Raw genomic sequence first — 12,600 nt, 5'->3', positions numbered from 1 at the left:
TAATAATAATAATAATAATAATAATAATAATAATCTGATCGCTCGGAAATTCTTCCCAAGAAGATATTAAACACCATAATAAATTACAATGTTATTAAATAAAATTGTATGACACTTACACATAAATTAAAAAGCGCAGCAGACACCTGATCTTTTATCTATCGTATTAATTATCTATTATTTATTTTGATGTTTTCTAATGTATTTTAATACTATATTGCATATATTATCTTTTTATTTTAAGAACGAGATTGTTATTTTTGTCGAAATAATAGAATAATTGTAGCATATTGCCTATTTGCAGCATAAGAAGAGGTGCCCATTCGGTCGTGAACTTTCGATATTTTGACTTCTTCATAATAGTGGTGATATTGTTATCAAGTATCGCACTGGCTGCCGAGAATCCTTTAGAGAAACAAAATGATATCCTCAAATACTTCGATTACGCATTTACCAGCGTCTTTACCATCGAAATGGTGCTGAAAATCATCGATCTTGGTATCATACTGCATCCGGGCTCATACCTGCGCGAGTTCTGGAACATTATGGATGCAGTCGTAGTGATATGTGCTATGGTGTCAATCGGCTTTGACATATACTACTTTTTTAATGGTTCTGTCAGCCAGAATGATGACAAAGTCCACTCTTCTAAGTCTTCTACCAGCCAAAATCTTTCAACCATCAAATCGCTACGAGTGCTGCGAGTACTCAGGCCGCTTAAGACAATAAAGCGCGTGCCGAAGCTCAAGGCGGTGTTCGACTGCGTGGTGAACAGTCTCAAGAATGTCATTAACATTCTCATAGTGTACATATTATTTCAATTCATATTCGCCGTAATTGCGGTGCAGTTGTTCAACGGTAAATTCTACTACTGCACTGATGAGAGCAAGTATACGCAAGAGGATTGCAAGTAAGTATACTATTTGAGTATATTATTCGATCTTCTTACTTCTACTTATCAACAGAAACATTTTGGAGAAAATACACATAAATATATTAGTGCATTTTAATAATAATTAAAGCTAGAACATTTGATTTTGATAAGTAAGCAAATAAATATATCTTTAAGAGCAAATGAATCTGAAACTAAAAAAAAAATTCTTTGTTTCGTACTTATTCTTGAATTACTCGTATATTTTTACAAATGTCAGTAGAAATGGAGATCAATTTTGTTTTCGCGACAGTGGCCATTTCTTCGTTTTCGAGAAGAATAATATACTACCGAAGTTCGAGCCACGGAAGTGGCAACCCCAGGACTTTCACTACGACAACGTAATAATGGCCATGCTAACGTTGTTCGCTGTCCAGACCGGCGAAGGCTGGCCACAGATCTTGCAAAACTCGATGGCGGCCACGTATAAGAACAAGGGTCCTATCCAGAATAGTCATATCGAAATGTCCATTTTCTACATCGTCTATTTCATCGTCTTTCCATTCTTCTTCGTCAACGTCTTCGTGGCTTTGATTATCATCATGTTCCAGGAGCAAGGAGAAGCTGAACTGCAGGACGGTGGAATCGATAAAAATCAGGTAATTTTTCATACCTATTTTTTCATTTGAATTAATTTTATGTGCGTTTCATTAGCTGTCTTCATGAAAAGGATAAATTTTAAAAAATATGAAGTCTTTCTCTTCAAGCGTCATTAAAATTTTAGTTTTTTTTTTAAATGAAAAATGTATTAATATATACAATTATTATATACATAAATATTATATACATAAATATTATATACATAAATTAAATAATTGTTTCCATATATGAACAATTTAAATATATAAATATTCTTTCATGTATATCAATTTTTGTTGGCTCTTTATGTTTTAATTTTTTCTTTATTTTAATTTTTATTTTCGTCACATTTTAGACAATATATGTGCTGTTTGCATTTTTTTAGCACAGACATTAATGCAGACATTGATAATTCCGTGTTAATCTTTCAGAAATCATGTATAGAATTTACAATAAAAGCTCGTCCATTCGAGAGGTATATGCCGAAGGAGCGGAATAGCGTTAAGTACAAAATCTGGAGAATAGTTATATCTACGCCATTCGAACATTTTATCATGATACTCATCGTATTGAACGCAATATTGCTTATGATGAAGGTAAGTATTGTATCACGATCTCTCTCTTGCAATTTCTTTAGAGAGATTTATTAATCAGATTAATCAGTTTTTTCCCCGATTAGTAAACGCGAATAACGAAAAAAATTAAGTGTTTTGAAATAGGAACCTTTTTATGCAAGTAATCGAAAACAAAACTTATACGTAACAAGATTTGTAAAAATTTTTTCTAACATAATAAAAGCAACTCAAAAGGATTTTTATAAACTTCGTGGCCAGTCTTGTTTTCGATTTTTCATGTTATGATTCTATATCAAAAGAGGCATAAGTGCGAATTATTATTCTTTTTTTAAAATGCGTAGACAAGAGAAAGTGTTCTTTATTTTCTTTATTTGAAATTAGGATAAAATATTTTTCAGCCAGAGAAAAATATTTTTCTTAAGGATGTATATCAGGTATAATCTCTATAAAGTGACTAAAATTGAAAATTTATACTTTCTGTATATAAAAGTAAATACTGATTTACATTTAGCAATATAATTTTATCGTTTATGTGAAAATTTTCTCATTTTATCTTAATTAATTTTTTAAAAACATGTTTACTTCATATTAAAATAATTTTTAATTTAGATTTCTACCAAATCGCCACCAAAGTTTTTGTATTATTTTCAAATACAATATAGAAAAAAAATGTATAATTTCATTATAATTTTCATTATAATTTTTCTATTTTGTTAAAACAATAATACATTCTTAAGAAGGAAATAATTTGACATATTTTTTTACTTAAAAATAAGCTTATGCCTTAATTCTGGTATTGCGATGTATTGCTCGTTTATCTTTGCGTCCTGCGATATTTATCGTTTTTAATAACTCAATTTAATATCCGCGCATTCTCTTGACTTAAGATTAGGTTTATCAGCAACTTTAATTAATCAACAAAGTCTTGTCTTTTGTTAATATAACGAAGATCATGTCACGAAGAAACGAGAATATGTCGCGTCCAAATACGTAATATCGAAAAATTGTACTATATCTATAGCTATATATTACGTTATATACTTACGAGAACATTGTTGTTCTTACCTGCTGACTTTCTGATCGTTTTCTTTGTATAACTGTATCATCCTTATATTTTATGAATACGTGTACACACATCGGCAGGAATGGTGTCCCCTGGCGTTCTGCGCGCGGCGCTACACACTCGTACCGAAGCGTACACGTACGTGTTACTGGAAACGCGATGGAGATGAGGAGTGCAAAAGGAGAAAATAATGGGAGGCGCTCCGATATTCTGTTCTTAACGCAAGGCGCATGATTGAGAGAGAAAGCGTGATGCCTGCTCGTAGTCTCCTTTCGCTGTCTCACACATTTGTTACTAGTACGAGTGAGATATCCCGGTGTCTCTCGCACACCAATATTCATAATAATACTTTTATGCACAAAATGTTGTAATTATGCATACAAATTTTTAATATTGTAAAAAATTTTTGTGCATATTTACAACATGTAATTTTGAGACTCATTGTAATAGCTTTTGGTGCATTTATAAACTTGCAGTGTGTAAATGAAATTAATATTTTGTATCGCAAGATCGCAAAATTAAATTTATAGTTAAATATGAGATATCATATCATATAATAAAATAAATAAAAAAATATATGATATAATGTATACATATTTTACATATTATACATTCAAATTTTTTTTCATTGTGAAAATGTAATAATAATAATTTTTTTAAAAACTTATTAAATTGAAAATTTAATAAGTTTTTAAATTAAATTTTAAATGTATAGTTAAAATGGTAAATTAACTTAACGTTTTTTTTATATACTTAAATCAAATAATCAAATCAAATAATTAAATTTTTAGCTGAATAAAAGTAATTACATTATTAACAGCAGTTGTGTTCATTTATAATAATAATTTTTATAACATAAAGGAAGTAGTATATTTATTAATTTTTAATAAAAAAATAATTGTAACTTTTAAAAAATTTTACAATGATTGAATAATTGTTAGAAACTAAAATTTTTTTCTTAATTTAATAATTACCAATAGTTACAGTATAAAAAAATTTTTACATTGTCCTATTTATATAGTTTATTTCATTTAATAATAATGATTGAATTGATTTGAATGTTAACTCGAGAAATGAAGAATTTATTTTTTGAATTTTATTAGTTGTCCAACTGTTAATAATTAAATATTATTATCACGAATTACGCTATCTTTTTTGCACGTTTTCTTTAATTTGATTCACTCTCAAATTCTATTAATCCACTATTATTAGAATAAAACAAATATAAATTCATGAGACAAAATTAATCGGATTCGTGCACACTTTCAGTCTTGAACCGAATCCTGTATTTTATTGTGAATTTCTTCATTTGCTTTTCAATTCCTATAACTTGTACAGTTGAACGCACGAGATGAATATCTATCCTCGTTTCTCTGTCTTTCTTAAACGAGATCATAGCCTGAGCCTTAAAATTAGAACCATCGAATTAGAAACATTTATATACATATACATATTAGGCTAATTCGAATCCATACGCAACGCTCGATTATATGATTTGTTGGACCTATTTGCCTGAAAAAAAACATAGTATGTATTCAGATTACTTGCACACGCACTGCATCTGGTCTTGAGAGCACGTATCAAATGAAACATCACGTTGCTCAGCACATATGTACACAAGCGAGGAGACAGTAACATTTTGTTCTTGTGAAAAAAACGCTCTGCGTTTTTGAAATTTTTTAAAGGAAAATTCATGAAAGAAAAAGTAATATTAAATTAGTAAAAGCAGAATTATGTATATAATATTTTATGTGAAAATATGTTGTCCCTTGTGATTGGAATAATTAATATATTAATATTTTGTGATTTATAGTTAAAAGAAGTTTTTTATCTCTAAAGCCCGATTGCACTAACATTACTTTGTCTTTAAGAAAGACTTAAAACTCTCTATTTCTCTCTTTCGCTTTAAAACGAGACAGAGAGAGTTTTAAGTTTTGCTTAAAGTCAAAGTAACGTTGGTGGAATCGGGTCTAAATGATGTTTTACTTTGAAATCACAAAATTAATCATTTTAATCTTTCTCAGATATAATAATTAATAATATGTAATGTATTAATATATTTACTTATTAATGCAAATTAACCAGTTTGGTATTTGGATTATAATTAATTGTCTTCTCGTTCGACACATTGGTTGATACGATGTATGTATATATGTATATACATATAGGGTGTCCACCTGCACTTCTCACACATGTGCAAAACTGCGTGTCGCATGCTGGCTGTCGCCAAAACAGATTGCTCAGACTGACAGCTGAATGAAATAGCAACAACATTAGATATATCTGCTAAATATGTTTTACAGTGACAAGAAATACACTGCACGGGACGTGCGTTCGCACGTTTCTCCTCTTCCCTCGTACAGAAAAGAAAGATTGCAGAAATATAAACAGAAATATAAGTAAAGTTTCGTAATTTCTGACGATTTCTTCGTTAATTGCATTCTTTTCGTTTCGGAAATCCATTCACTTTAAGTGTCTTTATTCGATTTTACGTTTCTTTGATCATTTCTCTCTCTTTCCTTCTTTTTTCGATTTTTATCAGTTTCTGCGACTAGTTTCTTCAGACACTGATTCGTATATGCTCAACTTACGATCCACAATTCCATAAAAAACAATAACAGAAAGAGGATTTATTTGTTTACAATTGATTTAATGATAAACTTAAATTTCACTTAACACTTGCATCAATATTAAATGTTTTAGTTTTAACTTACTTAATTAGATTTAATTTTTATCTCACAAGTATAAGTAAAATGTATTATTTAAATTTGTGTATATTTAACTCTGATTGGTATTTGCTCCGAAATTTCCTTAATTGATATTTGAGAGTATAGTGCATTTTAAATTGATATACCTTTGCTTAAGGTTAATGTAATTGAACGGTTTTTTTTTATTTAGGAAGTTAAAATCTAAGGAATAAGATTATGTAACTAACTAAAGTTATGTAAGGTTTGCTATAAACAATTTTTACAACGTACTTAAAAAAAAATATCTGGATCCACTGGATCCTTCGTCGTCGCTGTAATTTTTAAAATATGTAACATGGAAAAAAATCTTGTCTTGAAATTTCTTGGGTTATATTAAATGCTTTTTTTTCTTCATTGGGTCTGATAGAGTCCATCATTCAGAAAATTCCCCACATATAATCCATTGATCCAGAATTCCAGAAGATCAGTCGATCATTAGTTATCCTAGTACACACCTGATATCTCTTATAGTTCAATTAAATAGATACATATACAACGCGAAGTGCAGTTACTAATTAACCACGTAATACATAATTAATATATGCACTACACTCGTCGAAAGACGAATTGATATCGCAGGAATGTAAGAGAACAAACGTTTCATTTAATACACACGCATACCGATTAGAATTGTACACGTATAAGTTTCGACGACGTTAAAAAAATATCTCCCTCCCCACATTCTACGAATATATAGGCGTACATCATTACTTTTTACATATACGTAATTTTTCGTGTATCTCTCGCACTTTATCTTACACTTCGTACCTATGTACGACTAAACTGTGTACCAATTCGTGATACCTAAAAGCTGACACATAACATGACCCGCGAATCATTCTCGAACAGAACGCGATTTATTCGAAATTTTATTTTATACTTTTTTATTCTTACCTCGACGAACTTTACTTTGACATTATTTGACATTATTCTGTATTTGTTGCAATTTCTACAGCGCTATGCGAATAAAATGGCATGAAAAGTGATAATGTTTCAGCAAGATTAATTCTGTGTAAAAGAATACAGATACACAGATCGTATAATTTCTTTTATATGTATAATCATGTTTTATATAAAATTATTTGAATTTTTAAACACTAATTGTAAATTGATTCTATTGAGCATGGTTGGAAATTTCTAATCAACAGGAGAAAATTACTAAATAAATTTTATTTAATATATTTGACAGTTTCACAGTGTACTTCATTCTGTTTTTAAGACAATAGTTAATCTTGCTGGTGGCGTTATTCCGTTTACCCCGTTTTACAATATATATTGCAGCACAGAATGTTCATGTATCGGTGCACAGAATTTCGTAAAAAAAAAAAAGGAAAGAATCACTTCTTTCGTCCTCACCCATGATGGTCAAAGGAAGGAAGAAAGTTATGTCGAAAAAAAGCAAAGAAAAAAAGCGAGACATACGATTAAAACTTGTACGTACGTATGTCTGTCTGTTCGACTGTGTGTTTGTCAGTGTATGCATTGCAGTTCTATCAGCAAAGCGATTCGTACGAGAACATGCTGAAGTACATGAACATGTTCTTCACGGGGATATTCACTGTCGAGTGCGTACTGAAGATCGCAGCATTCGGCGTGAAGGTAGGCTCCATATATTGCCAAACATTTCTCTCTCATCGAATTCAATATATTCTAAGTAAAGAGATTTAATTCGAGACTAAGTCGAGTGAAAGATTGCTCCTCGTGATTGTTCCCTAAAATTGGAAGCCTGAAGAAATCCAGAAATCTCTCGCTGCTGAAAGAATTGATATTATTGATATTATTGAGATAATAAACATTGAAATAATTTGGCGTTGAACATATTTTGTGTACGTAACGTTAATTTATCAATAAAAATCAGAAAAAATTAGAAATAAATTTTTAAAACAATTTAAAGTGATAAAATTGCTATAACAGTTTTAATAACAATGGAATGTGGAAGAACATCACGAGAGAGTTATTTTTCGCGTCGCCCAGTAAGTACCACTTGTTAGAAGATAATTATAAGTAGTTCTTCGTGAGAACCGATGTAGCAATATAACTTATCGGAATACTTTCGATACTGCGGAGACATCCGTGTATATATTCTATTTCACGCGTGTACCTCTTCATACAAGTATACAGAATATACTATTTAGTGAACTTTCTGCGCGCAGGGCTGAAGAGCACTAGATGCTGTCGGAGTAGTTGTAGCGTTTCCATTTTTCGATGTAACTTCGTACGAATATATAGATATGTATCTCGATAGAACTAGAGAGAACTAGAATTTTTCGTGCTCCTCTGTGCAAGGATTAGTTGCAAGATCTAGATAGAAAGATTTTTTTTATCATTACTCATACTTGTTGTTCTACTTGAGAGAGTATTAATGAAGTCTACTTTAGTATACAAAAAATGCTCAGCTCTAGTACATTGTACACGTGATCGAGCTTCAAGACAATCTGGAAAGATTCAAGATTTAAATACCACTCAATCTTTTTTATTTTTACTTCCAAATTCGAATTTCTTTTTTCGATAGATTGAAAAAATACAATATTTTCATCAGTTTTCATGTTATCTGCTTTTAAACTATATTATTCATTTAGTAAATTTTATACTTTTTTGTTCATTGTGGCTATTACTTTGTGTGAAACTTTGTATTTAATATAAAGATCACAGCAGACACAATCAATATAATTGAATTAGAGTTGTATTTATTTCATTTTTTAGAAAAAAAATTTTAGAATTTTATGCAATATATTATTACTCATACGTTAAATACAATCAAATATAATGAAACACGCTACGATCAAAGATAATGAAAATCTTCTCAGTTTCCTACATTCATAATTACAGTGAACACATAATAATGGGATTAAATCATTAATTGTAATTTTAGTATTGCATTTTTTATTTCTGTTAATTTTTGTGTTTTTATAATATTAACTCTTTTTTTATCCCATTATTACAATAAGCTAATTACATAGATTTTATATAAAAAAGAGAAAAAAATTTAAGCTATAATCGAATATTTACACAATATAGATATCTATCGATTGTTCACACATATATACGCATGTACGCACGCGCACATACACACACACACACACACACACACACACACACACACACACACAAATTCGATCGTAATATTAAATATTCAAGTGAGTCTCCGTGAAAATATTTCGTATTTTCATTACGTATTGTATCTGATAAAAAATGTGTAATTAAGCTTATAATATAATATTCATAAATGCGTTTTTAGAATTTATAATTTAACATATACTTACATAGAAAGTTAACAGTTACACATACAAATACATAGACATAAAGATTCGTACATCATACACCTTCATATGGCACTCATGAATATACTTCTACATGACGAATTGAGAACATAAATCTTACATCGGATTATTTTCAGTTTTGTTTCAGTTTTTCTTTCTTGCTTTTTCTGTTTATTTCTTTTTAATTCTCTCTCTCTCTCTCTCTCTCTCTCTCTCTCTCTCTCTCTCTCTCTGTCTTTTTTATTTTTCTCTCTTTCCTGTATTATGTTTCTTTCGTTTGTTCGATTTAATTTTTCAGAATATTTTTCAAAATAAAAATGACAGAACGAGTGGAAAATTAATCCAAGAGAAAATTTCGAAAGTTAAGGAAAAGTGTATATAAGAAAAGGGGCTACTTTTTGATATTCTCTGCATGTTTTGCCCGTTTTGTCTGTATCCGCATATAATCACTTGCTCAGTCTGATATGTTTTTGATCCTCACATGCATACATTACGATTACTACGATTGCGATTATGAGTTGGGAATGACAATAATGGTGATGACAATAATAACAACTAAAGATAAAAATGATGACAATGATGATGACGATAAATTATGGTGATCACAACGAAACTAAAGTCGAGAAGTCGCGAAAGCACTTTTCGCTGCTTGTTGCCGCATGCAAGTCATATTGTGTGTGATAATAAGCATTATCTTCTTTTTCACATATGCACTTGGCACACACGGAATTGGACATCGTATTTTACAGATTGATCGAGATTTATGTATCACATGTATGATGAAGAATCTTCCTGTGAGAGATTGGTTAGATTTGTGTGGTAATTTGGTAGAAAGAAGAAATATCTTCTTATTAAAAAAGAAAATAAAAATCAAATTTAATTATTTTAATAAGAAATAATTTTATATGACATTATATAATTGCATTAAAGTCATTTTTTATAGAATAATATACTAGAAATGTTTATTTGTAATATTTAGATATTTTGACATATATATAATTTCTATTATGTTATTGTTATTTATATATGGTATATATGGTATATAATGCAGTGAAATAATACACAATACTAGTGTTATAATACACAATACTAAGACAACTTGACAGTTTACAAGCAAATTAAAACTGTAATCGGAAAATTTATCTTTCTCTGTATTATAAAGTTTTATATATATCTTTGAAATTTATAATTAAAATATAAATTTTTAATGGGAGTCTTAAAGAAAGGTTAAAAAATAAAAATCATAATTAAAAAAATAACAGTAGAATGACAATTTATATTGTGTAATGAGTAAATATATTTTTCAATTAAGTAACATTTATATCTTCAATGAAAAAAAATATTTTCTTTAATTCAGTAAAAATGTTTAATTTGGACGGGAAAAATAGATGAAGGGAGCGATCGAACAGAAATTAATTAAAAAAAAACGAAGAGATATACATATATAAATATATATGCATGACGGACAAAAGAATATTAGAATCTGGGTTGTGTGTTATGTCTGTGTGTTGGGTATATTTTGTAGTATTACGAAGCGCCGATAGTTTTATTGAACTTCTTTCTCCATCATGAACTTAGTTGTCTCTCCTTTTCTTCATTGAGTGCATCCTTAAATTCGTCGCCTTTGGATGCAAGATATACATAAGCCTCTTAAATCGCTATAATTCCATCTCACTTTCATTGGACTCACATTGCAAATTCTCATCACTTGTAACTCCATCGAGACTGACATCATTCACTGATCATCATTAATTGTGTGATGTTATCAGTCAGAGGATACTCGTGAAGAAAGTGGGGATCCCAAAACTGACGAGAAGAACAAAAGGGAACACGTTGAGACATGAAACTGTTTATCATGAAAAGAAAAAGTACTTTCAAAGTTTATTCTTAAGTAAACTTATTAAGATTTAAAATAAACTTGTATGTATAATATGAAATTCTTACAGTATTTTGAATAGGCATTCAAAAGGTAGCAGTTGCCAGAAAATAGGACTATACTTGAAAAAATTATCGTTGAATTTTTTTAAATATTGCAGAATATGTCGTAGATATCAGATTGTTTTAACATTAATTAATATAAAAGATTATTATAATTATTGTTAAATGACTTAAATATTCAATAAATAATTTGACTAATTAAGCTTGAAACAAACAGATATAAAAATTTTGCTCTCATTGATTAATTATAAAAAGATTATTGTTTCAATAAAATTTTTATACAACAATTATTAACAATATATTTATACAACTTTATTGAGAAACTTGTATGAAAATCAAAAAATGAGTTTTTTGATGTGAATTTTACAGAAAAAATTTATAAAAATTAATTCCATATTGTTAATTCCATATTGTTTTTTTATATTTTGCATAATTTCCATAGTGTAATCGACGCGACGGTTTCTATTTTCTGGTGAAAGTAAAAAAAAATTGAATATATCAAGTTTGCGTGTCTCTTTCTCACTCTCTCTAGTTTACCTGCTATTACTAGCAAGCTCCCAAGTAGAAACTTCTCTAGAAGAGATCTAGTCACTTCAGCTGATCAAATCGATTACCAAAGCGTGTGATTTGGGATTAAACGCTTTCAAATTTTTGTGAACAGATGTCTTCGTCTTCATGGATTTAAAATTTTATAAATAAATTCTATTGTTAATAAATTGTTTACTGAACATCGATGGATATGATTCCATTATAAAAATTAAGAATGAAATCTGTTTCTTACAATAAAAAACATAGAAAATATTTTTATTGATTATTTAATTTGTTATATTTAAGTTTATAACAATATTAAATATTAAAATATAAATTTTTCTACTTTTAAAAATAAGCGGCCATTATTTTTTATAATTACAATAATTATTTAGTAATTACTTTTTCTTTCTTATGACCAAGATTTGAACAACAAGATTTGATCATTATGATATTCAAAATTACTGTTCAGAAAGGCACACATTACAGAATTTCAACTTAATAAGTATTACATCCATAATAGGAGTGCTCACGAACACGCACATGCACACAATACATGTATACAGGCATTTTTACACACAAAATAACTTACATTCACAAAAAAAGCAGATTATTATGTACTTTTCTTGAAGTCGAATTCGTAGTTCTTTAGTAGTAGTCATTTCTTCTGTAGTAGTAATAATACGCAACAATCTCACAAACACTGGAACTACTCCCAAGTTCGTTCAATAGAATACTGAACAATATCAATGATTACTTCGAATGATTAGTTCGTTGCTTATTATTGATATTTATTACAATATATAAATCAAGACATAATGAGGAATAAAAAAATTATAAAAGAATGGAAAAAGCAAAAATTATTTAATGACGAAGTATCAATTCGCGTTTCTTTTATCCCTAAACTGTTATTTTATTAGTTTCTAAGCAGTTACAGTTAAGATTAATTGAAATGAACGACAGTGAGGTAAGCAATAAT

General features: G+C 29.0%; 1 protein-coding gene across 1 annotated transcript in view; it reads left to right on the top strand.

Annotated features, from left to right (window-relative positions):
• Nucleotides 1-12,600, top strand: part of LOC108691768 (voltage-dependent calcium channel type A subunit alpha-1-like) — a 128,455-nt gene that overhangs the window by 86,704 nt on the left and 29,151 nt on the right. The window contains 4 exon segments of the mRNA XM_018199671.1: nucleotides 305-910; nucleotides 1,185-1,530; nucleotides 1,942-2,106; nucleotides 7,384-7,494. Of these exon segments, the coding sequence (XP_018055160.1) occupies nucleotides 305-910; nucleotides 1,185-1,530; nucleotides 1,942-2,106; nucleotides 7,384-7,494 (1,228 nt within the window).

This window comes from Atta colombica, unplaced genomic scaffold, assembly GCF_001594045.1.
Source record: "Atta colombica isolate Treedump-2 unplaced genomic scaffold, Acol1.0 scaffold52, whole genome shotgun sequence".
In the NCBI taxonomy this organism is placed as follows: domain Eukaryota; kingdom Metazoa; phylum Arthropoda; class Insecta; order Hymenoptera; family Formicidae; genus Atta; species Atta colombica.
The sequence above is the reverse complement of the archived record's forward strand: the minus strand, read 5'-3'. Positions and strand labels throughout refer to the sequence as shown.